Source organism: Trichosurus vulpecula, chromosome 7, assembly GCF_011100635.1.
Source record: "Trichosurus vulpecula isolate mTriVul1 chromosome 7, mTriVul1.pri, whole genome shotgun sequence".
NCBI lineage: Eukaryota > Metazoa > Chordata > Mammalia > Diprotodontia > Phalangeridae > Trichosurus > Trichosurus vulpecula.
Window position 1 is genome coordinate 96567854 of NC_050579.1, and position 24314 is coordinate 96592167.

General features: G+C 39.3%; 1 protein-coding gene across 4 annotated transcripts in view; it reads right to left on the reverse strand.

Annotated features, from left to right (window-relative positions):
- Window positions 1–24314, reverse strand: part of TMEM181 (transmembrane protein 181) — a 102922-nt gene that overhangs the window by 51840 nt on the left and 26768 nt on the right. For 2 of the 4 annotated variants that reach the window (XM_036766570.1, XM_036766567.1), the window contains exons 2-3: window positions 9773–9859; window positions 5452–5555 (exon numbers count right to left, since the gene is read on the reverse strand). In XM_036766570.1, the coding sequence (XP_036622465.1) occupies window positions 5452–5555; window positions 9773–9859 (191 nt within the window). Of the gene's footprint in view, window positions 1–5451; window positions 5556–7562; window positions 7616–9772; window positions 9860–24314 lie in introns of those variants that run through there. The other 2 variants (XM_036766569.1, XM_036766568.1) reach the window with 2 other exon arrangements.

Sequence of the window (24314 nt, forward strand, 5' to 3'; positions counted from 1 at the left end):
ATAAAGATTACATGGTTTCAAATAAAACAAACAACAGGTACCAATTTCTTTTTAATTTTGATCTTAAAGACATAATTTAACAGAATTTGATGCAAGGGAAAACAATTCTAACCCTGAAATTAACAGATGGAATTATCCCATAAAAAAGAGCAAGTTACAGAATGGATTAGAAAACAATCCAATTATTTGTGGCATACAAGAAACACACCTACTACACAAAGGATCATATTAAAATGACAAACTGGAGCAAAATCTATTATCCACCTGAATCTAAAAAAATCAGAAGTAACAGTATGATTTCAGATAAGGCTACAATACAAAGACATACTATGTTGACAAAGAAATACATTACACTTAAAGGCACCATAGATAAACAAAACAAATCACACTGCCCTGGGCACTACAGATTCTACCTAGGCCTTGGGCCCTAAAAGGTTGAATAGTCCACAGGGCTTTAGTAATTCGAAGCTCACACACAGCCCATGGTCATGAAGACCAGAGACAAAGATATACGAAGCATCATAGTGGGGTATTCTTGAGATGATCAGCTACACCAAGGTCTATTTTTGGTGCAAGAGAATCCCATGAGCTAGCACTAATGCGATCTGAGAGAATCTGGATTGTCGTGTCTGTCAATGCACATTCTTGTTAAAGTATTTTTATCTTTGTTATCCAGTAAGAGAAGGTTTGGGGCCTTTGTGGGTTTTTTGGAGTTTTTTTCACTGTCTCACTGACTCAGTCTCAAAAAATCCTCTCCTTGCCCTTAGGACCAGCTTGCACCTGGCCCAGAGCAACAACCTATCCACTCCCTTTCATCTCATGCTTCACTATCTTCTGCCATAAATCCTTCACAAAAGGTTAATCTAATGTGTTAAGAGCTTCTCGCCAGATTAAATATTTAGAATTATGCTATTCACTGCATAGGTGTGCATGTAAATATTACTTATATTAATTCATTCATCTAAGAGGAATAAAATAATACCAATACTAAACTGTACATGTAATGAATGTCATAGTTATTTAAAACTTAAAGGAAAAGCATATTCAACTTCAAAGGCTTTAATACTAACACAATAATTCTCTAAATCACTAATAATAATATACATTAAAATCAAAACAACCTTGAGCTTCCACCTCACATTCAGAAAATTGGCAAGGTGAAAAAAAGGAGATGGTCAATTTCTGGGGGTTGTGAAAAGATATAGCACACTAATTTGTGGTTGGTGAAATTGTGAATCAGTATTAATTCTGGAAAACAATTTGGAATTATGCAAATAAAGCAGCTAAAATTCCATGCCCTTTGACCCAAAGATTCCACTAGTAGGTATATACTCCAATGAGGTCACTGACAAAAAGAAAGACTCTGCAAACACCAAAATATTTATAACAGTACATTTTGTGTACTTTGTGTACATCTCCAGCAAAGAACTGGAAACAAACTAGAGGCTTACTCATTGGAGAATGCTAAATAAATTGTGGTACATGAATGTAATGGAAGTGCTACTATGCTGTTTAAGATACAACTAAATGAGGAATATGTAAAAGCTTGGAAAGACTTATGTACGCAAAGTGAAGCAAGCAGAATCAACAAAACAATAGTATACAATGACTACAACAATGCAAATGGAAAGAACCACCACAGCAAAATAATCAAAAATGAATGTTGTGGAATTATAAAGAACAAGGTTGATGCCAAAGAAATCAAGTCAAATCAAATCAACAAGCATTTACCCTCCTGCTAAGTACTGGAGATACAAAGAAAGGCAAAAAACAATCCCTGATCTCAAGGAGGTCACAGTCTAATGGTGGAGATAACATGCAAAGGACTATATATAAAAGGGATATATACAGGATAAACTGAACATAATCTTGGAGGAAAGGGACTAAGATTAAGAAGGCCTGGGAAAGACTTCTTGAAGAAGGTGGGACTTTGGCTAAGACTTAAAAGCAAGCCGGTGATGAAGAGAGAAGAAAGACGTTCCAACTCCTTTGCATAACTTGAGAAGGGGAGTTCACAAGTGTGAAACATTGCATATAATGTCAGATTTTTTTTCTGATGCACTGATTGGCTTTAATTTTTATCTTCTACTTTTACAAAATGTTCGATGAGAGAGCTTTCTGGAAGGAGGAGGGGAAAACATAAAGGGAAAAATCAAGGGAATGTAAAAACAAAATCACTTAAAATCTATACTTTAAAAAGACAATAATTGTGCGTTACTTCAATTCACCTCTGTAAAAATCAGCAAATCTAACAGAAAGATAAACAAGAAAGAAATTATGGATCTGAACAGACATGACTGGCTTTTACAGATTAGTAAACAGAAAACTTCAGAACTATACATATTTTTGAGTCTCATGCCACCTTTACAAAAATGATCATGTGCTAATAACTCAAAATTAAATTCAGAAAATTGTGATAGAAATTCAGGGCTTTTTTATCTTCTGCTTTGTATACGAAAATGATCATTTTATCTGGTGCTTATTACAAGTTCAGAATTTAAAAATGAGTAAATAATTGCAAGAAAGACCAGAAATATTAAATACATCGTTTATAAATTATAATATGATAAAAATTTTTAAAAATAAGGACAGAAAGATGGAGTCAAATTAATGCTAACTACATGATGAAAGTAAAGAGCAAATTATAGAAACAATGAATATTTTAAAAGAAAATTATGACAATGAGAAAACATACCAAAATTTCTGAGATGAAGTCAAAGTAGTCCCTAGAGAAAAACAGATCTCCCTGAACACTTATACTGCCAGGAAAGAGAGAAAACAAATGAAATAAGCATGCAATTTTTTTAAAATTAGAAAACAACACATTGATGATCCCAAAGTGAGTACAAAAGTAGAAAACCTGAAAGCCAAAGGAAGTTAAACAAAACTCAAAACAAGGACTAAACCTGAATTTTTTAAGTGGAAAAAAACAAACAACAAAACTGATAAACAAAAAACTAATTCAAAAAAGAAAGAAAAACTAAATTACCAAGCTCAAAAATAAACATAGGGAATTAGTTAACAATGAAGGGCAAGGAAATAAAGTTATCTGAATACATCAATTTCAACATCTAAAACAACAATAACTGATCTCTACATAACGCTTTAAAGTTTAAATGTAAAGTGCTTTTATACTGTTTCATTTGATCCTTACCATAACCCTATGAGGTTGGCACCAACGAGGAAATTAAAGCTCAGAGATTAAATGAGCATCAGAGGCAGTATCTGAACCCAGGTTTTCCTGAGTCCATGTCTAAAACTTTATCCTACTATGTTAGTTGTGTCCCCTTTAATTTCCTCTCTGCAAACTAATCACTCTAAATGCTTATTTTTCCACTCACACATTTGTAGTCAACGTGTATCTTGTTCTTCTGGTTGCTTTCTTCATTTCACACTGTTTCATATGGATCTTTCCACATGGTCTTATATTCCTCATTCGCTTTCTCCCTGGGTTTTGATAACACTGCTCTGTTATGGCTTCCTTTCTACCTCTCTGACCAATTTATCTTAGTTTCATCTTTGTCTAGTTCTTCCCTATGTGTGGACATAACTCAGAACTTTGTTCTAAGTCCTCTTCTTTTCTTTCCCTATAGTCTTAGTGATCTTATCAGCATCCATGAGTTTAATTATCATCTCTATGCAAAAGATTCCCAAAACTACATATCCAGACCTCATCTCTCTTCTGATATCCACTTCTATCTCAAACTCAATATAATTAAAACAGAATTCATTTTCTTTTCTCCCAAATTTCTGACTCTTTCTAAAGTACTTTATTTGTATTAAGGGCACTGCCATCCTTCTAGTTACCCCAATTTGCACCCTGAGTCACCTTGAATTCTTTTTTCTCTCACCCTTCAAATAAAATCAGCTTCCAAGACTCACTGATTCTCCCTTCTGAGTATCGCCATCCCATCCTCTACACAGGGATGGTAACCACACTAGTTCAGGCCCTCCTCACCCATGCCCTGGACTGCTGTAACAATCTCCTAATTGGACTCTTTTGCTTTCAGTCTCTTCCTTTTCCAAATTGTCCTCCTTACAGCTGCTAAACTGATTCTACTAAATTCTACTACAGGAAGTACACGTCTAATTCTGGCACTCCTCAAAGCTTCAGTTGGCTGTCCACTGCCACTAGTATAAAATTCGAACTCCTCTGACATCGAAACCTCTCACGATATGCCTCAAGTATTTCTTTCCAGGGTGATTTAAACATTACTCCATCTCACACACATGTCAAACTAACCTACCTAATGTATACTGCATCTAAAATGTTCTCCCTCTTCACCACTATTCCTTAAAATTCGGAGATCCCTTCAGCTCAAGTACCACCTTCTTCAAGAGGCCTTTCCTGATTCTCTCAGCTGTTAATCCCCTCCCAGTCTGCCCCACACTCAGTCTCTTTGTATGTTTTAATATATTCTTACCTTTGAACATAGTATATTCCTTCCCCCTGCCCCACCTCCCAAGCAGAATTATAAGCTCTCTGAAAGCAAGAACCATGTTGATTTTATAATTTTATCCCCAGCACTTATCATAGTGTCTGATATAGAGTAGCTGCTTAATAAATGCTTGTCAATTGACTCATCAGTTATTAATATTTATGGCATTTCATTGTGTTGATAGGTTACTATTTACTCAGCTGTTCCCCTGGACATGTAGATAATTCACTTCTTTCCAATTCTTTGCAATAACAAACTGTTGTTATTTGTCCTTCGTTCTTGAAGAAGACCAATGACATCAGGAAGGTGATGTCTTGATGCAAGTGAACTGTATTTAAGTGAGACAGGGCTGTGCAAAGTCACCAGCCTCACTCTCTCCGTGGCAAGATATAGAACAGGATGACTACAGATGGCCCCAGATGCAGGGTGAGACCCTGGCCTTTTTAAGCTAAGGTCTTTCCCAGGTCTGAGTTTGTCTGAGGCAATACCCATTCGGTGATTAAGGCTGGTGTGCAATAACAAATGATGATGTTATAAAGATATTTGGCCAGACTGCATTTTTTTTAGTACTCTCAGGTATATTTCCAGTATCTCCCACACCTCCCATTCCTCAAAGCCCAGTCTGTATATATTCTCTTGAGGCCTCTTAAGACTGTTGTCTTAATAATTACTGCAGTAATACCAGTTAATGGCAAACAGTAGAATCAACTAGTTGAGAGTTAAGGCTTTCACTGAATCTTCAAGTGGGAAGGGGTCACTCAATCAAATCCCTACCTTAAACATGAATGCCACCTATAATATTCATAACCTCTGCCTAAGGATTTCCAGGGAAATTAATATGTAATAAGGCAGCCCACGCCATCACTGGGCAACTCTAAATCTCAGGAAATTTTTGTCCTTATATTAGCCCAACCCTGCTTCTCTGTAATTTAAAACTCAAAGATCTTCACTCTCACCACTAGGGCCAAGCAAAACTAGTTAATAATCCTTTGACCATCAAACAGAATCTTACCTGCAATTCCAATGAAGACTGTCAAGCCAAAACAAACGAAGAACACAACAAAGACCAGGACGAAGTGGCGTTTGGACAGGGTGTACAATCGCATGGGTGCCAACCTATAGAAAGCAAAAGTTAGTGAGTCAAGCCATGAGTGGTGTGCATACAGGGAAATACAATAATAAAGACCAACCACACCTCAAACACAAAAAGTGTTTTGTTATCAGCAAGAAGCAAGGGTATAAAGGACTTCAGTCAGCGAAATATCTCAACAGAAGGGGACTTACATAATATCCTCTGGCAGGTAAGAATACAGAGTGTCTCAAAAGAGTGCAGTTTTAAGCTACTGAAGCTAACTGCACTAAGATTTTTGGGACACCCTGCTATAAACTGACTTTTTTTTACATAGAGCTAACGTTATTCCTTTAAGTGCTAAATCAAATGTTCAATGCAAAACGTTCCTGCTATTTTGAAGTTTTTTCAAGGAAGGAAAACTCATTCCTTCCAGAAGAGAAAATTACATTATAGCTCAAATGTCAAATCTACTATTATGACCTTTGACAAAGAGAACAAAATAAAAGAACCTCCCATGTGTGGACACCATATCTTGAGATAAAGAGCATTAGGGTGTTCCTAAGGCTTGTGGTCCCCTCACTGCCTGCCTCATAAGAGTATAGGGAGGAAGTGCCTTGTAAGCCTTAGAGTACTATGAAATCAATGTGAACTGCTATTACCATAAGCCCCACAGACCACTTGATAATGGTTCCATGCAAATGCAACTAACTCCCACTTGAGAAAGGACTCATAGCTTTGCTGCTTGGTAAGCATACTAATTCATGATTTTGTTATTATTCTCTGAAAAATTATTTTTAAATTCAAGGCATTTTGTCCAGACCTTCACAATTTAGGTCAGTTCTCTTCCATTTCCTGACCCAGGATGTTACTTTGGAGTCTTAGGAAGTGTCCTCTATAGAGAGATAATAAGTCCTAAGTTCTGCTGGGGGAGTGGGGATGGGGGGATGAATTCTTTCCAAGGCAGTTGACTGGATACTTCACTGGAGGAATTTTGAAGGGTATGTCAAGTTTAAATAATGTCATGCTTGCTGTGCATAAACCAGCCTAAATATCAGTGGATGAAAGGACTTTTTAAAAGGACAAAGTACTTAGCAGCAAAAATCAATGCTTGGCAAGAGTTCTAAAAAGTGAGCATGAGGCTAGGAACCAAGAAGTCCTTCACAATCACACTCCTACTTACTTGTCCACCTCCTTTGGTCCAGCCAAATTGGGCCATCTTGCTACTGCCCCATACGAGACATTCCATCTCCCACCTTGAGGCCTTTGCAGAGGCTGTGAAATTCTTGCCTACCCAAAATCTCTTCTCCCTCAGCTTTTCAAAATCCTTAGTTTCTTCAAAACAGACCATGGTCACCCCCTCCATGAAATCTAGCTAGACCCTCATTCTTCATGACCCAGTGGCTACTGCGCTCTATCCCCAATTTTCCAAAATAGTGACTGTGTGTGTGTATATATACATATACACACAATGTATATGTGTGTATACACACACACACACACTCACACACACACACACTTTATTCATAGGTTGGTACTGGTTTTTCCCTTAGACTTTTTCTCTCTTCCTTCTACCTCAGAATATAAGATCCTTGAGGTCAGGAAATGTTGGTTTTTGTTTTATAAATATGCTGAATGAATTTTCTTATTTCTGCTCTCAGGGAAACTAAGAATTTGACAGAGTCCGCCTGTCTCTAACTAGCTACGGGAAAATCACCAGTTTGAGGGGCAAAAGAAAAAGAGAATAAAAAAAAACTAGTAATATAGGAAGAAAGTGGAAGATGGGAGGGAAAAGGAAAATAGGAAAGAGAAATATGCAAGAGTAGGAGATTACAAATTAGCTTTATATAATATTCAACCCCTCATTCCCTATGCATGAATGTTTCTGCATTAAGGTAACTTGTATTTGGTTGGGAAATAATTTGGAGGCACCAGGATTTTGAGGTCCCACATCCACTCAGAGGGTTTCCTGCCACCCCCCACCCATTAACCCCACCATTCAAAAAGACGAGGTCCCAAGTGCCCTGAGCCTGCTGGATGGCACTAAACCTCACCTTAGGGAATCAGGCAGTGGTTCTGAACAAACAGGGAAGTTGCTGCAGTAATTCTGTAATCCAAACCAATCAAGATTATATGGTTGACATGGTCTGGAGAAAACTTCTAACAAAATACTTCCATTCTTCTAAAGTAATTTTTTTAAAGAATGGCTCTTCTTACAGAAAAACCTCTCCTTGTTTTAAAATGAGTCTGATTTTGGAATTTGATAGGAGAGTGAACAGAAACTGTATCAGCAGAGAAAAGGCTACCCTAATCAAGAGCAAGCCCAGCTCCATATTCTTAAACTCCCTTCCTATTCATTCCTACAGTGCTACTAAAAATAAGTTGGCAGTAAGCTTTTTTTTGTTTTGGGTTTTTGTTTCTGGCCAGAGAAGTCTACAGTCAGTCAATCAATAAACATTTATTCAGTGTTTACTATGCCCCAAGTATAGCTGAGAAAGGAGACAAATCTAAAGTAATTTGTAAGGGCAGTTTCTGAACAAAAACTCTTTCAGGCATGGGCTCTTAACTGGGGTCCAAGGGGTCTGTGAACCTTTTAGGAAATATATTCTAATGACTATTTCAATATGAATGTTTCCTTTGTAATCCTATGTATTTTATTTTATGCATTTAAAACCATTACTCTGAGAAGGTACCCATATGTTTCTTGGGCCTGCCAAAGGGGTTCATGATGTAAAAAAAGGCTAAGAATGCATAATGTTAAGGTACAATAGCTCTCCTAATTGGAAGAAAGGGTTTTGCTGACACTTCCAGACACACACAATTGCTTATCAATGGCTTTAAGGTCTCACTGGAAACGATATATGTATGTACCTACCTGTATGTATGCATGTGTATATATGTATGTGTATATGCACACACACACATACACACATACACTAACCAAATCTGTTCACTGAGGGGAAAGAGGACTGAAGAGGCAGTTTACCAATGAAGGCAGAGTGTCTCACCCCCAGATTTGTTTATTCTATGGTTCATAATGACTAGGGGGTATCCTTTCTGACATTTTCCCTTGGCAGGGCCCCAGGATTTAGACTTAAACCATAGCCTGCTATGCTTTGTGCCCAGGTTTCTATTGTACAAAAAAAAAAAAAAATCCGTGGTTGATGAAACTAACAGAACTCCCACACAGCTGACAAGTAACAAAAATCTCTATGTCCTCCCACCCACCAGATTAACATGATTTGATCGCAAACAGAAGAAGTTTATTTTCTTTCATGGTATCCCTCCTCAGGAGAGAACCAGGCTACCCAAGGTGAGCAGAGTCTATAGGTAAATGTGAGTTATTCTCCTTCTGGACTTTACTGTTGGTGCCGACAGATTCTGCCAGCTCTGGACACACTTCTAACCCCTATGTTCGTTACCATGCCATTTTTTTTTAAGTCCATGTGTTTCAAATATGGACTGACGCTCAAACTTCTACAGCAGAAAACTAAGGAAACCATAAAGGCTGCTAGTTTGGGTGAAAGTCAAAAGCAATTTAACTGACCTCATTTTTAAGACTTTAATTTTAGAAGTCACAAAATACAGGAAGTTACAAAACCTCATGAAAGCACAGGATGTTAGAATCCAGCTCCTTCACTTTACAGGTGAAGAAACTAAGGCTTTTAAGTGACTTGCCCAAGGTCAAACAGTAACAAAGCTGGGACAAAAACCTGAAAAACTACTGTTGTCAAACATTGTCACTTATTTCTAAGAAAAGGGCTAAGAAGAATATGTCTTTTCAGATGAGTTCATAGGATCATAAATTAGTTACTGGAAGGAACCTTAAAGGTCATCTAGTTCAAATGCCTCATTTTACAGATGAGGAAACTGAGTTCCAGAGGTTAAATAACTTGCCCCAGGGTCTTAGAGGTAGTAAACAGAACTGGAATTTGAATTGAGGAACTCAAAATCTAACACTAGATGCCACTGCACCATACGTAGATGGAAATAATCAAGTTGAGGGAACTTGACATCACATAATTTCCACGGGAAAAAGGAAAGGCTAGCAGAACTCAGTCATCTACCCAAGCCACCTCTGTGTGCCTTTGCCTTCTTCAAATATTAAGTCCATTATTTACTTTCTTAAGGTGAAGAATTTAACACTTCTTTTCAATAATCTGCAGAAGGAAGAAATTTATAACTTCTCATCACATTCATGAAGCACAGGGTTATTTTCATTTTGAAAAATCACGCAGGCAAAGTATCTTTTATGTGCACTCACGTTACACTATTCTCAGGATAACCTGCCGCTCTGGAACAGATACTGTACCGAGATTCTGAGGAACACCAAGAGTTCCCCAAGCAGAGGCTGAAAGCAATAGGAAGAAGATATTACTTGGAGGAAGAAGAAAACTGAATGTGAAATGGAAACAATCATTTTTTTAGAGTAAAGTTTAAGGTTTGGAATAGAACACTGACACCTGGAAACCCGTTCTTTGGCAGAGAAGAAGAAATATTCAAAGGAAATTAGCAAAGAAAATGACACAGTATCACATATGCATTTCCAGGAAAGCCTACACAATGTATTTCCTGTTCAGTCTCAGGGAAGCTGATCTTTGGTCTCCTTTCAAATCTCCACAAATCATGAATGAATGCCTGGGTTGACCAACTGTACTTCACCTAACCCTGTGCTAAAAAAGAGGCAGCAATGAGCACAGTGGACAGTGCTGGGCTCTGAGGCAAGGAGACTTGCCTTCAAGGCCCAGTGCTCACAGAGTGGATTCATGACCCAGAGCAAGTCCCTTGGCCTCTCAGTACCCTACAAGCAATTTCTAAGGATGTAGTTGCAGATCAGTTGCTAACCCTCATGGGTGGAGGGAATTCCCTCACTGGGAGTTCTCTGAACCTAATGAAATCTCAAGTTGGGACCACAAACAAAACCAAAAAAAGAGTTGAGAAAAGAGGGAAAACAAAACGAAATTAGGTAAAATAAACTATCCTGGAACATTAAGGTTGTTTAGGGCCAAGTTGGCCACAGGATTAAATTGGCTCAAAGAACCTAACCTAGAAAGAAAAAGCAACTCTTCCCCTTGGCACTCCCTTTATCTCACTCAAATAATTAGCATATCTAGGCTCTATTCCTAGCAGGTCAGAGGTATGAACATTTGGACAGACTGTAATAACTGTATCAGATATCATTCCCTGTACTCTGTTCCCACTGTTCTCTAAGCCTAGTCTGAAAGGGCTATAAAAACAAAATTCTGAAACCTCGACAGCATCATTTTATTTAGAACAGACCATAGGTTGAAAACTGCGCCCCCCCCCCCCAACCAACTCTCAAAAAATTAAGGAAAACAGCAGGAAGAACCAGAGATATTTTCATCAGCACTGTCCTGACTGCAGTGAGGTGTGTGCCTCTGTTCTAAAATAATCAGGGCTGTGCTTTCTCCAACGTGTTCAATGTGTTCTCTGTACTAGCCCAGTTACCCTTCCCTAATTCATTTACTGTACTGAGTTTTGGAACTGATTGTGTGACATGGGAGACACTGGCACAGGACTGCTCAGCATGGCGTGCCCACATCAGAGAAGGTGCTGTGCTCTATGAGCAAATCAGGATTGAAACAGCTTAAAGGAAACACAGGATGAGCAAATTTAGAGAATCCACTCCAAATGTTCACGTGGACTATTTGTGCCCAATCAGTGGTAGAGCATTCCGAGTTCATATTGGTCTGATCAGCCACAGTCGGACACACTGAAACTTGGTCCTCTTGGAGAATAAAGGACAACAACCAACCAACTGCACTGAGCTAGGATGCTTCCTCTACTTCTCCTCCCACTGAAATTCTCCAGGAATTCTACAGGTCAAGCTAATTAATATCCAAGATCCCAAGCATATCTTGATAACCAACAAAGCTCTGCACTAAACCTGGCAAGCTGCCTCCCACTGAGGAGGATTATTTGGGTCACTGCTTTGATATGTCAAAGGATCTATGATCTCATCGTTAAGTATTCCCTCCAAAGAGGCAAAAGAGTCCATCTATGCCCTTCAATTCAACAAGCATTTTTAAATTATCAAACACTGGGATTACAATGACAAAAAAATGAATCATTTTTGCCTACCATCCTCTGGGAACTTAGTGACCACTTTACTCCCCAGTGCTCCCAAATCTATACCATTTATTCTATTTGAACTTTCCACACCCTCAGTCTCACCTTCTTTTACTCATTTTATTGCCCTAACCTGTAATAATCTCTTTTCTTCCAAATTCTACCTATCCTTCAAGACCCAATTTAAGGCTTATCACTCCATGAAGTCTTTCCTAAACATCTCAATCATCAGGTCCTCTCCTTTGATTTCCTACAGAACTTACAATCTAGTGCCCACACTATCAGTAGCACTCCTGTTGTCCTCCAGGGTTCTGTCACTGTTTCGTGGGTATGACTAGTATCAATTTACCAGGATTTTAAATTAAGTGCCAAAACTATACTTTAAAGCTTAAATTTTAAGCTTTTCCTACAGCACTTTATGCTGCAAGGAGTGTGAGGCAACTGCCCTACAAACAAACACCTATCTGCCACAACCAATTCATACCGGCTCAAGAGAGCTGATAGTTACATTTTTAGAATAAGTACTTACACCTTGGGAATCGGCAAATCCTACCCATTAGGACTGGGTTTATTGTTTGAGTAATGGAAAAAACGTTCACCATTTACCACCAACCCTGGATACAGCAGATGATATACATTCAGAATAAATCAGTCAGAAGCAGACTGTGGTCTCTCTCAGATGGTAGGATCCCCGTCAGTATCTCTTAAGGACATACGATCATAGGCTTAGAGCTAGAAGGCACCTTAAACGGTTATCTAGTTTAGTTTTCTTATTTCACAGATGAGGAGACTAAGGCCCAGGCACTCCAAATCCACACTCATTGTACCAGGGGGTCTCTCTCTATGCTAACAGTGAAGCACTCCAATATACGGTGCTTACCACGTGCCAGGCACTGTGCCAAGCGCTTCACTGTGATTATCTCATTTGAGTCTTACCACCACCCTAACAGGTAGGTGCTATAATTACTCCCACTTTGCAGATGAGGAAACCAGGGCAAACAGGGTTAAATGATTTGCCCAAGGTCACAATGAACCCGGGTCTTTCTGATGGAAGGCCTGGCTGGCACTTCATCCACTGCACCATGTGGCTGATGGTTAGTACATATAACCTTTTTTTGTTAACAGAACAACTTCCTTTTTCATAATCAGATCATTAACACATTCTCAAAACCCTGGCCAAATCTGGAAAGGTTTAGCCTGCCCCAGGAAGCTTCTCTCTAGACATACCAAATATAAAGTTGCAATATGTTCCCTGACAGACAATATACTGCCCTTTGCTGAAAGCTCTCTTTTCCAAATCATTTCCCATTTCTTGGATACGCAAACCCATCAGTAATCAACATTTCCTAGAAAGATCAAAAACATACTATATTAGGAAGGCAGAATTTATGATTTCAAAGAGAATCTCATATGTGCCTAAAAGGTCCGGAACCGCAGGATATAAGGAATTCTCTAGGCAGAAGGCAGGAGAACTAAAGCATGTATTTACACTCCACAATAACAAGCCCACAAACCAGCGTCCCCATTTTGATATTTTCATCAAAAGCTTCCAGGCCCAATAAGTCCGCCTTACAAGGGTAACCAGAAGGCCACAGAGAAGCGAGATGGTATAAGGCAAAATCGTATACATGCTTCCCCTCTACGGTAAGAAGATTACCCACTAGCCTCTAGTCAGCTCTGCTACCAGCAGCTCAGCTTCAGCTGTAGGTGTCTCTGGCTCCAACCGGAAAAGGAAAGGAGGATCTTCAAGCTGTCCTCTCCCCTCTTATAGAGTTTTTGACATCATCAAACGCCGCCTGAACGACCAGGGCTGATTGGTTCTTGACTTGGCCCTTCCCCCTAGCGTAGACCACGTTAACACACTTCCCCTCAGCCAGCCCCACAACTCATCACACAGGAAGCTCTGGTCCTGCCCCGGAAGAGCAAGCCCCAGCGTCCAGGGAAGCTCAACAGGGCAAGCTGAGTCATTCAAAGAAAACAAAGTCCATTCCGGCTACACATACTTACTGGAAGGCATACAAAATAAATTAGAAACATAAATCAAATCACCCCACATATGCTGTCTTCCCTCCACTGTACACCCTTAGCTTCATTCTCCAAGGGAACTCTTCCTAAGAAAGGTAAGTCAGGAGATCTATTGCCTCACAAGAAAACAGCTGAAAATAATTTAAAAGGGGCTCTCTTCTCCCTATCATAACCATTATTATTATCATCATTACCACTATTCTTTATCATATTGAATTTACACAATACCTCTTTAGAGATCAAAACATTTGCCATGTTATCTACAGCAATCTTGTGAAATATGGTAGATGGCAAAGAATGCAGCAATGTCACTTATACAGGATGACAGAGCAACTTGCTACCAGACTGAAAAACTGAATTTCCTGGCTCCCAATCCAGTATCAGGAATTCCCAAACCTAGGCTTTATTTATAAAGAATACCTTCTCTTAACAATAGTAATTCACATTTATAATAGAGCTTTAAGGTTTACAAAGTGTTTCTTCTTCACAGAAGAGAAAACTGAAGTTGAGAGATATAATATGGACTTGCCCAAAGGTCATACAAATAAATGATAAGACGAGAGGTCATATTTGAAACCAGATCCTCCTGACCTCAATTCTGGTACCCATTTAACAAGATGGAAGGACAGACAAGCAACAGGGAAGACAGATTTACCTCTGCCATTTCATCCCCAACAGCTTACATCCCTTCTTCATCTTGAAAGCATGTCTATGAGCATCTGAGGCCTTAAGGGTCCCTAAGCAGTGTTCTTGGAAAGGAATTAAGAAACAGCATCTTCCAGAAAGCCAAAAAAGGAAGTTTCAAGAGGATGTGAGTGTCCTCTGAGACCTCAAATAGCATAGCTATGAGAAAGGGCAGAATTAAGTATAAGGCAGCTAGGTGGTACAATGGTTAGAGCACTGGGCCTGGAGTCCTGAAGGATGGAATTCAAATCTGGTCTCACACACTTACTGTACGACCCTGGGTAAATCACTTAACCTCTGTTTACCTCAGTTTCCTCATAGTGCTATAGTTGAGGTAGTATCTATAAATGAGATAGTAATTGTAAAGTGTTTAGCACAGTGTGGCTAAATATACATATATATAAAATATATACATATATAAAACTATATATAATATATAAATATATTAAATTACATATATTATACATACTATGTATTATATGTTATATATAAATACATAAAACTATATGAGCACTATATAAAAGTTAGCCATTATAATAATAACTATTATTACCACCTTATTTTTGCAACCTCAACTATCAAGAATACAACCAAGAATCAGGAAATAAACATAAAAGGGCTTGGAATAAAAGTCACAAAAAAGGTTACAACATTAACATATTAAAACCCATCTGCTTTGCTCAAGGGGGAGCCCCTCAGAGCCACTGTACTCTTGCTTTGTGCACATTAAAAAGTGGAAGAAAGAGGTGAGGAAAAATAATTAACAGGCTGAAATAACAGAGACAGAACGATATGTAAGAAGGGAAAGTCTATATAATACATTTTAGAAAGAATTCAAACCAAAAGACATAATGCATTTTGATTGAATGAAAATGGTTAAAATCTTTTTTTAAAGAAAGTTTTGACCTTTTGTTGCAACAATTCGGCTAGCAGCTGCTATGGGGGTGAAAAACCAACACAAGCCCAACAACAACATGCTGCAGGCCCAAGTTCTTTTGATCTGCTTTACTAAGGAAAGAAACATTAAAGAGTTAACAATCTTACTTTAATCCAATATACAAATATCATTCACTCAGTTCAGGGGAAAAAGCCAGCATTCTGAACTTCAGAGCAAATACAAACAAATTACAAACATCAACAGATAGACCTTGTCTGATCCAAATCTCAATGCATAGTTAGTTACCAGAGTTTAACAAAGTCCGAACATCCAGGTTTACAAGCTGGAGGGCTCTTAACTATAGCTGCCCAGAGTCTCCACATCAGCACACCACCAAAACTGAGAACCCTAAGCAAATAGCTCTGTCTTCCCTTTTTATGCACTTTTTAGCCATCATCACACATCATCTGAGCAACCAGAACTTAAGCTCTTACTGTTGGCTCTGGTCTTAGCAACTCCCCTTAGGACCCTGGGAGCTTCACGCCCACATAGGCTTAGCACCTAGTATCTAGGGGTTTTGGGCCTACTTGGGAGCCAAGATATAATCAGACCTCCCTTCACTGGCCCTACCTGGAGTCCCACCTTAGTTACCAATGTACCTTTATGGAGTAATTTTCATAACTTGACCAATTTACTTAAACACCTCAGTCTCCAAATGATGCCAGAGTAAAAAAGTATCACTGTACTGTGATCCTCTGCATCTTCCTCCCCACAAACCAAGGCCTAAGAAAATCACATGCTTGTTTGTATTGCAGTTTTTCTACCTCTAAAATGGGCTAAGCTTTCTCAATTCCAATAAAGCATCCTCACAACACAGAAAAGGTAAAGACCCTATGTTCTCTGACTTTATTCTCACAACTGACAGGAAACTGAGAAACTACTGAAACATACCAAATCATCTGAAGTACAGGCTACTTTATCATCCAAGTGAGACTCCATGCAAGACTCCTATTAAAATATTTCTCTAGGCTCAGCACTAATTGATAACCAATAAGTGTCCCAGAGTCCACTTTTACTAGTACTGTACAAATGACAGGTCTATTACATATTAATATGTAAGTTTTTACATCACAATACTCTTCTATTTATCTATCCACATCATTTCAATGAGGGCACTAGAGAGAAAATTGTTTTCTTTAGCATACCCTGCAAATAAAGTAAAACCAAATCAAGGAGGCAAGAACTCCTGACAACACACTTATGTCTCACAACCCTTGTATCTGCCATAGAATGCTAGAGCAGGAGGGCCCTTATAGGGACCATCTGGTCCCATTCCCATTTTCACATGAAGATTACAGGATTTAGCACTGAAAGGCATCTTACAGGTAAGGATTTATTTCATATTTCAAGTAAGTGGAATTTTTTTTTCTAACCCACTGCAATGGTAAGGTTACTGCATGCAAGGATTATCATGATCAAGAGATAGTGATCAATAAACAGCAAGATATAATGGAGACAGTATTGGTCCTGTAATTCAAAGCCCTGAATTTGAGTCCTGCATTTCACACCTACTACCTGAGTAACCTGAAACAAAGTATTTCATGTCAGGTTCCTCATTTTTAAAATGAGGGAATAAAATACTATTTAACCAGCCCCACATAGCTGTTGGTAAGAAAAAATGCTTTGCAAAGTTTAAAGTATTCTATAAATGTGACTCATGATCGTCATTATTACCATTGGTGCATTTTCCAAATGCCTTGCCTTTGTTCGCACTATTTTCTTTCTCACCCTTCTTGATGTACCTAAATTCTGTGCATCTTCCAAGTCAACTTTAATTTTTCCTCTTCCTTCCTTGACTTCCCAAGAAACCTTTCAAGCCCAGCCTCACCAGGACATCCTTTCTCATCCTCAGAACTCATTCACCAGGTATTCATTCACTTCCCAGAACTTCAATCTATCTTTTCATATGAAAATGTCTCACCCCTCAAACTAGACTGTCAGCTCCTTAACCTACCTTATGGATTTCTGTATTCTCTCCAATGCCTAGCAAAGAGTAGGTGCTCAATAACTAGTTAATGTTATTGTCATTCACTGTCCTTTTGATTGTTTGAAATAAGTAGGGAGTATAAACACAACCTTGGCCCACCATCTTGAATCCCTTATTATTTGCCAAACATACTTTGCCAAGCCCTGCTGCTGAACATTCCTGGAGAAAGTTATGCAATTGTGTGACTCAGCTGACTATAAACTTGTTATCTAATTTCAACTGAGCCCTTTTATTTTCATACCAATCCTTTTATTCTTCTCATAGCAATTGTTATTGTGAACTTTAATGTCTCCTCAGGCACTTCTTCCTTACTCTTCTCAGAAGATCCTGCCTTTCCTTTACTAAGGAAAGAGAGGCCATCCACAGAGAATAAGCTCCATAGTGCAAAAGCCATCTTTTTTCATTCCTCATTCTCTTCCCCTTTGCTTCATTCTTTGAAGGGACAGGTATTCTCCTTGCGGAGGCAATTCCTCCACCAGTGCTCTTGGTGACTTCCCCTCCTCTCTCTTCCAGATGCTTATCCCTTGTCTCTCATCTTCAATATTTTCTTATTCACTGGCTTCTTCTCTGCCTTCTATAAAGATCTTTACCAATTTTAAAAACCTTTACTTGACTCTGTCATTTCCTCTAATTATTATCCTGTATCTCTTCTCCAATTCACAGTTAAATTCCCAGAAAGGGTCACAGACACTTTATTGTCTCCATTTCCTTAACTCCCACTCTCTTCTCAATTCCTGGTAATCAGGCACTCGAGTAAAGTATCTCTAGGGTTAAGAGTGATCTCTCAGCTGCTGAATCCAATGTCCTTTTCTAAGTCTTCATCCCTCCTGGCGTCTCTGCAGCTTTTGGTACAGCTTGCCTGACCATCCTCCTTGGCTTCTATGATACCACTCTAAGTGATCCTTCTCCTACTTGCCTAACCACTGCTCAGTCTCCTTTTCTGGATCATCCTCCTTTTGCCCATAGTGGGTATTCCCCAAGGCTCTGTCTAGAGTCCTCTTCTTTCTGCATTCTCCCTTGGTGATCTCATAAGCTTCCATAGGTGCAGTCATTTCTCTGGAAATGACTCCCAAATGTAGGACTAAACAGTCCCTAAAATCTCTCCTGAGCTCCAGTCTCACGTTGCCAAATGCCTGCTGGGAATCTAAGACACCTCAATCACCAAATGTCCACAACATTACTTATATTTTCCTTCAAAGCTCCCCCAAACTTGCCCATCTCTATTGATGAAACCATCATTTTTTCAGTCACTAAGGTTAATGATCTTGGACTCATCAATGACTTCCCTCTCCCTCAACTCTCATATAGTGCATCATTTGTCAAATCATGGCAGCCCCACAGCATCTCTCATATCTATCCCCTTCTCTCCATTCATGAAGCCTAATTCAGGCCCTGGTCCTACTGCAAAGGCTAGGGTAATAGCCACCTTATTGGTTTAACTCCCTCCAGTCTCATCCCTCTTGAATCCATCCTCCACATACCTACCAGATCCACACTCCTAAAAGAAATCCACACATGTCACCTTCTACTCAAAAATCTTCAGTGGCTCCCTACTGACTCAGAATAAAACATAAGCTTCTCCACTCACCATTTAGAACCTTTGACAGTCTTTTCCCACCTACTTTTCACAGACACAGATCCCGAGATGCCCTTTAGAGCTAACATATTAGACCTTTAGAACCCTAAGTGACTCTAGGGGACATCAGAGTCTGACAACTTCATTTAATAATTCAGGCTTCTTAAAGACTTACCTTCTGTGCATAAAGTTACACCCACTAGGACTGATAACCAATTTGGTTGGAGGGCAGAAGGTTAAGCATTAACTCAGTCACTAACAACTGAGTCCTCAAGGAAAATCTCTCAAAAAAAAAAAAACCTCACTTGGAAGTGTTAAGGACACAACTTTTAAAGGAGAAGACAAAGAATTCTCAAGTCTCAGTCTGCAAATACAAGCTTTTCCACTGAAGTGTCATATCCTTTAAGTCACCAAAGTCTCTGCCACCTACTTATGTTGCTCTCTGCCCATTCTTATTATCTCCCTGCACTGCACTGAATAAATGTCTGATGAACTCTGAAGTTCTTGATTATTTCCACTCCTGGCTCAAAGTCTCTCCCACGCCATCTCATCTTGAGCTTTCATCCTCATCCACTTCAACATCTCTTCAAGCACCCTGGATTCACAGTTCTTCAACTTCCTTGACTCAGATGATTTTCATTTCTACCCTACTTCAACCATGAACAAAATTAACCATACCCTGGCCCTTGCCCATCACTAGGAACTGTTCTACTTCCAAGATCTCAGAAGAAATCATAGCTGTAACACTTACTAGGGTGATAACAAACATGTCACTCAATTTCTTTGGGCCTCAGTTTCCTCATCTGTAAAATGGAGTATGTGTACCACCTTCCTCCCAGGATTATTCTGAGGAAAGCACTCTGTAAGCTATAAATGTAAGACATTACTGTTAAACCTGTTCTTCACATCCACTGAAGACAACAGTTCCTTGATTGTTTTCTCTTCTCCCAGATCTCCAGTTAACTTCTGGATTTACTTCTTTCCCTCTGATCAGTCTTTACGAGAATACTGTGGCTAATAGCCTAGAAACCCATGTTCTCTTTCGTTTCATCAGACCCACCACACCAATCCACAGCTCTAGGTAAACTCCACTGCCCACTTGTTCTATTCCTGTTGCCAGGAATTACTAAAAGGAGTTACTGTGAGCTCCTTGAAAGTAGGAACTGTCTTTTGCCTTTCTTTGCATCCCCAGTGCTTTGCACAGTGCCTGGCACATAAGAAGTTACTTAATAAATGCTCACTGACTAGTCTGGGCTGAGGCCCCACTTGGGGTTAGATACCATGAGTCTACAGTATAGCCAATGATGTTAAGGATCATCTCTGGTTGTCTCCCCATCCCATTCTCCATAGCTGATGTTCCAACTTCTTCTACTCTCCTTTTTGTTTGTATTTGTATCCCCAGAACTCCAGAGTGCCTGGCACATAACAAATACTTACTGACTAACTGAAGAGAAGCAGACATAGTGTGGAAAGTTAGAATAAGTGTTGATGCAGTTAGAGAATGGAAGCTCACCTGAGATGGTCTGCAGCTCTTCAGTGAGGTAGTAGGCTAGGTAAGGGGCCATAAGTGCTGGGATTAGAAGAGGAGGTAGAGTGAGAAGAAAAGGTCTGGGAAGATGCTCTCTATCCATTAGGCAACAATGCATCTCATGTCAATTGTGGCTGTTGTTGCTAATGAGAGTTTAAGCCCCATGTTCCTACATAGTGATACACTTTCCAAAGTTTAAAAAACACTAGACTAGCAGTCAGGACACCTAGATTCAAACTTTCTACCATTAGTAACTGACATATATATAGACACATGCACATATGTACATATGCATGCATGGACATATATCACTTCCTAGTTTTTAAAGCACTTGACATATATTATTCCATTTGACCCAGACTCTGTTCTAGGTCATCTTCTTTTCTCTCTCTATCCTATTTCACCTCGTGACCTAATCAGGTCTCATGGAGTCAACTAGTATCTCTATGCAGATGATTCCCAGGTCTGTCTGTCTAGCCTGCACCTCTCTCCTGACCAACATCTCTGTCTATTGGACATTTCAAACTGAATGGCTCATAGAAATCTTAAATTCAACACATCTAAAACTGAACTCATTATCTCTCCTCCAAAACGCTTCCCTCTTCCTAACTTCCCTCTTACTGTTGAGGCTATCATCATCTTCCCAGTGACCCAGAATTGAAATCTAAGGGGCATTCCTAGACTCCTCACTCTCTCTCACTACCACCACCCTCACAGCCAACCAGCTGCCATGTCCTCCATTTGTACCTTTGGAACGTCTCTTGGACATTCCCCCTTCTCTCCTGACTTGAAGGAAGCCAGGGAAGTGAGCATGCAGTCATCTCCCTCATCTCTGCCTACTGACTGGCTTCTCTGACCTCCTTGAGTCTCAGCTAAAATTTCACTTTCTGCAAGAAGCCTTTCACAACCTCCCTGCTAGGATTTTCCATCTATCGATAATCTCAATTTATGCTGCATATATCTAATGTTGGTACACAGTTATTAACAAGTTGTTTCCCTCTTCAGATTGTGAACTCCTTGAGAGCAAAGATTGTCTTCTGCCTTTCTTATATGCCTGGCACACAGTGGGCACTTAATAAACAGTAGCTGACTGACTAACCCTTACAATAACCCTGCAGGAATGTGTACTACAGGTAATAATCCCATTTTTTCAGATGAGGAAACTGAGGTTTAAAGGCTGTGATGCCCGTGATCAGAGAGCTAAGAAATATCAGAGGTACAACTTGAACTCATATCTTTCTAACCACAAGCTATTGCTAATTTCACTGGTGTTGGGGACTTTCAGATGAGAAAACTCCCCGCATTGGCAAAAAGGAATTTCCTCACCTGAAAGTTCCCCATTACTAACAAAGTCAAAGGTCCAGTGCCCTCCCCTATGTATACAGCACTTTAACATGCCCTAGAAATTCTTCCTATATTGCATCATTTGATTCTCCCAACAACCTAGAGGTCAATATCACTTCTGGTTTGGGATCAAACCTGTGACTGCAGTGACATAGGAAACTCCCAGTGAGGAACATCCTTGCACCAAGGCAGAAAGAACAGCAGCTCCTCGACAATTTACAATCTGGGAGTTTAAAGACTTGCCCAATAGTACTCTTCAGAAGCAGGACTTCAACCTAAGTCTTCCTAAGTTGGAGGTGAGATGGCTCTCGATCTATGATGACAAGTTACCTGCCACAGTTATCATAATTCCCATTATATCAGGTTTATTTTTGTTATTTACTAGGTTTTCTTTTCAACTGTGCAAAACATTTGCCAATTTGGACACAGATACAGACACAGCATGTTATAGCCAGAAGGAACTTTGTAGATCATCTTGTCTAACCTGCACTGTTAACAGCTAATTTGTAACAATAAAATCCAAAAAGGAATAATCCTTTAACTATACATCAAAATGTTCTGTTAATACCAAAGCTGCCAAGGAACATGAAAATGTCAAATCATGAACATGAGCAAAAAAACAACATATAACCAAAGCAGAAGCATTAGTAACTTTCAAACATTCTGTCCTCCCATCCTTCCTTGCCTTCTTCCTCCTTGGATGATTCGTGAGAGTACCTATCAGGCACTATTTTGGAATAAGCTGTTCCATATAACAACTGTCCAGGAATCTGCTAAACTTTTTTTTAAATTTTAATGTTTTTAATGGAAATCTTTCTAAAATGTGTTAAATACTTCCCTGTCTATGTAAGCAGGATCCACCACACAAGCCAACAAACATCTATTACACTGAATTTGATGTAGCCTTTTTGTGGAGTCAGTATTATAAGAATCAATTACAGCACTATGCTGTAAGAAAGGCCCTTAGGGGTTGGTAAGGTAGGCAGAGCACCTTGGCCCTAACTGTAGAGCTGTTGGGCTTTCCAGGAGTTTGCTCCCAACCCTTTTAAATGGCCAGTGTTTCTTTGTCGGACTTGTATTCCCTTAGTAATAGCTTATATTTACATAGCACTTTGGAGTTTTAAAACTGCTATATATTCATGATCTCTTTTGATTCTCACAACAAGCCTGTGAGGTAGGCAATGCAAACATTATCTTCATCTGACAGATGAGAAAAATGAAACCTCCAAGAGACTGTCTTGACTCCGTACACCCAGAAAATAACAGAGCTGAGATGAAAACTGAGATGAAGACTTCACACTGAGTGCACTTTCTACAACACAGCTGCCTCTACTTCTTCCAAACACTTGCTCTCTGAACTCAGTCTTAAATTAAAATGAAAACTAGTTAGGACAGCCCCTGGTGGCTAGCATGGCACTGATGTAGCTTCACAGTAGACAAAAAAGACTCCTCAGTGGCAGAACTTCTGGGTTACTGAGCAGAAATAAACACAAATCTCTTTTTTGGTAACATGGGCTGGCAAAAAAAAAAAAAAAGCTTCAGAGAGACCTTTTTATGTGTTGGCTTCCACCACTGGAATGTAAGCTACTTGAGCGCTGGGACTGTCTTTTTTTTTTTGCTTGGATTTATATTCCCAGCACTTAACACAATGCCTGGCATAGTAAGCACTTAATAGATGCTTATTTAACTTAACCAAGAATGTTGCTTCCCTGACGAAGTTTGCACACAGAAACAACATCCCAATCAGTACTGTTGAGATGAAAAATCATTACATTTCTAAAGACAGCATCATTGGAGACAGACATGACCTTGGTTTTATGTCATAGATGATACTGTACATAATAAAAACAAGAGCAGAAACTCAAGCTATCACATTATTTGTGACTTCTTGCAACTCTATTCACTGTGGAATCTCTTGATTCTCTTGTCTTCCTTTCTGGATGACTGCTGAAGGAACCCAAGTGACTGGTTCCTTCAAAGTAATCTCCACTTCGTGACAAAAGAGCTTTAGAAACTGACACTTTGGGACCTCAGGGAGGCAAGCCAATGAAACCCAGGAACTTTAGAGATGCAAACAGCTCAAAGCAAGCCACAAAGTCAGCAGTATTTTAATAGAAAAACTAATAAAACTCAAGGTTTTCCTAACTCAGTAAGGCTGGCTAAGGTCACCCAGCCCATCATCATCAAAAAGACATTTACAAAGTACTTAATTGTACCTGATGCTGGGCTAGGCACATATGTACAAAGAGTTACAGAAAGAAAATTCTGGCCATCTGAAAGCTTAATGTGTCGTGAATCCACCCCCACTCAAAGGGAAAGCCTAAAAATCACCTTTGAAACACAGGAGGTGGCGGGGGAAGGGCTGTAAGCAGTTAGAAGAAAGAAACAGCATGACAAAATTAATGAGTTAAAGGCAATACAGGAAAAACTGTAATGGTGCAGGATGCATGAAGGAAATGGGTGTGTATAATAATGAAATACATTTTTTTTTTCATAATGCCAGTTTACATTTGATTGTACCTCTCTTTGGATATTTCCTCAAGGCTTCACAAAAGCTTAACTATATGTACAGGCACCTGCAAGCACTTCATAGCCACCGAAGGCCTTTTCAATCACTTACTTTTAAATCACCCTT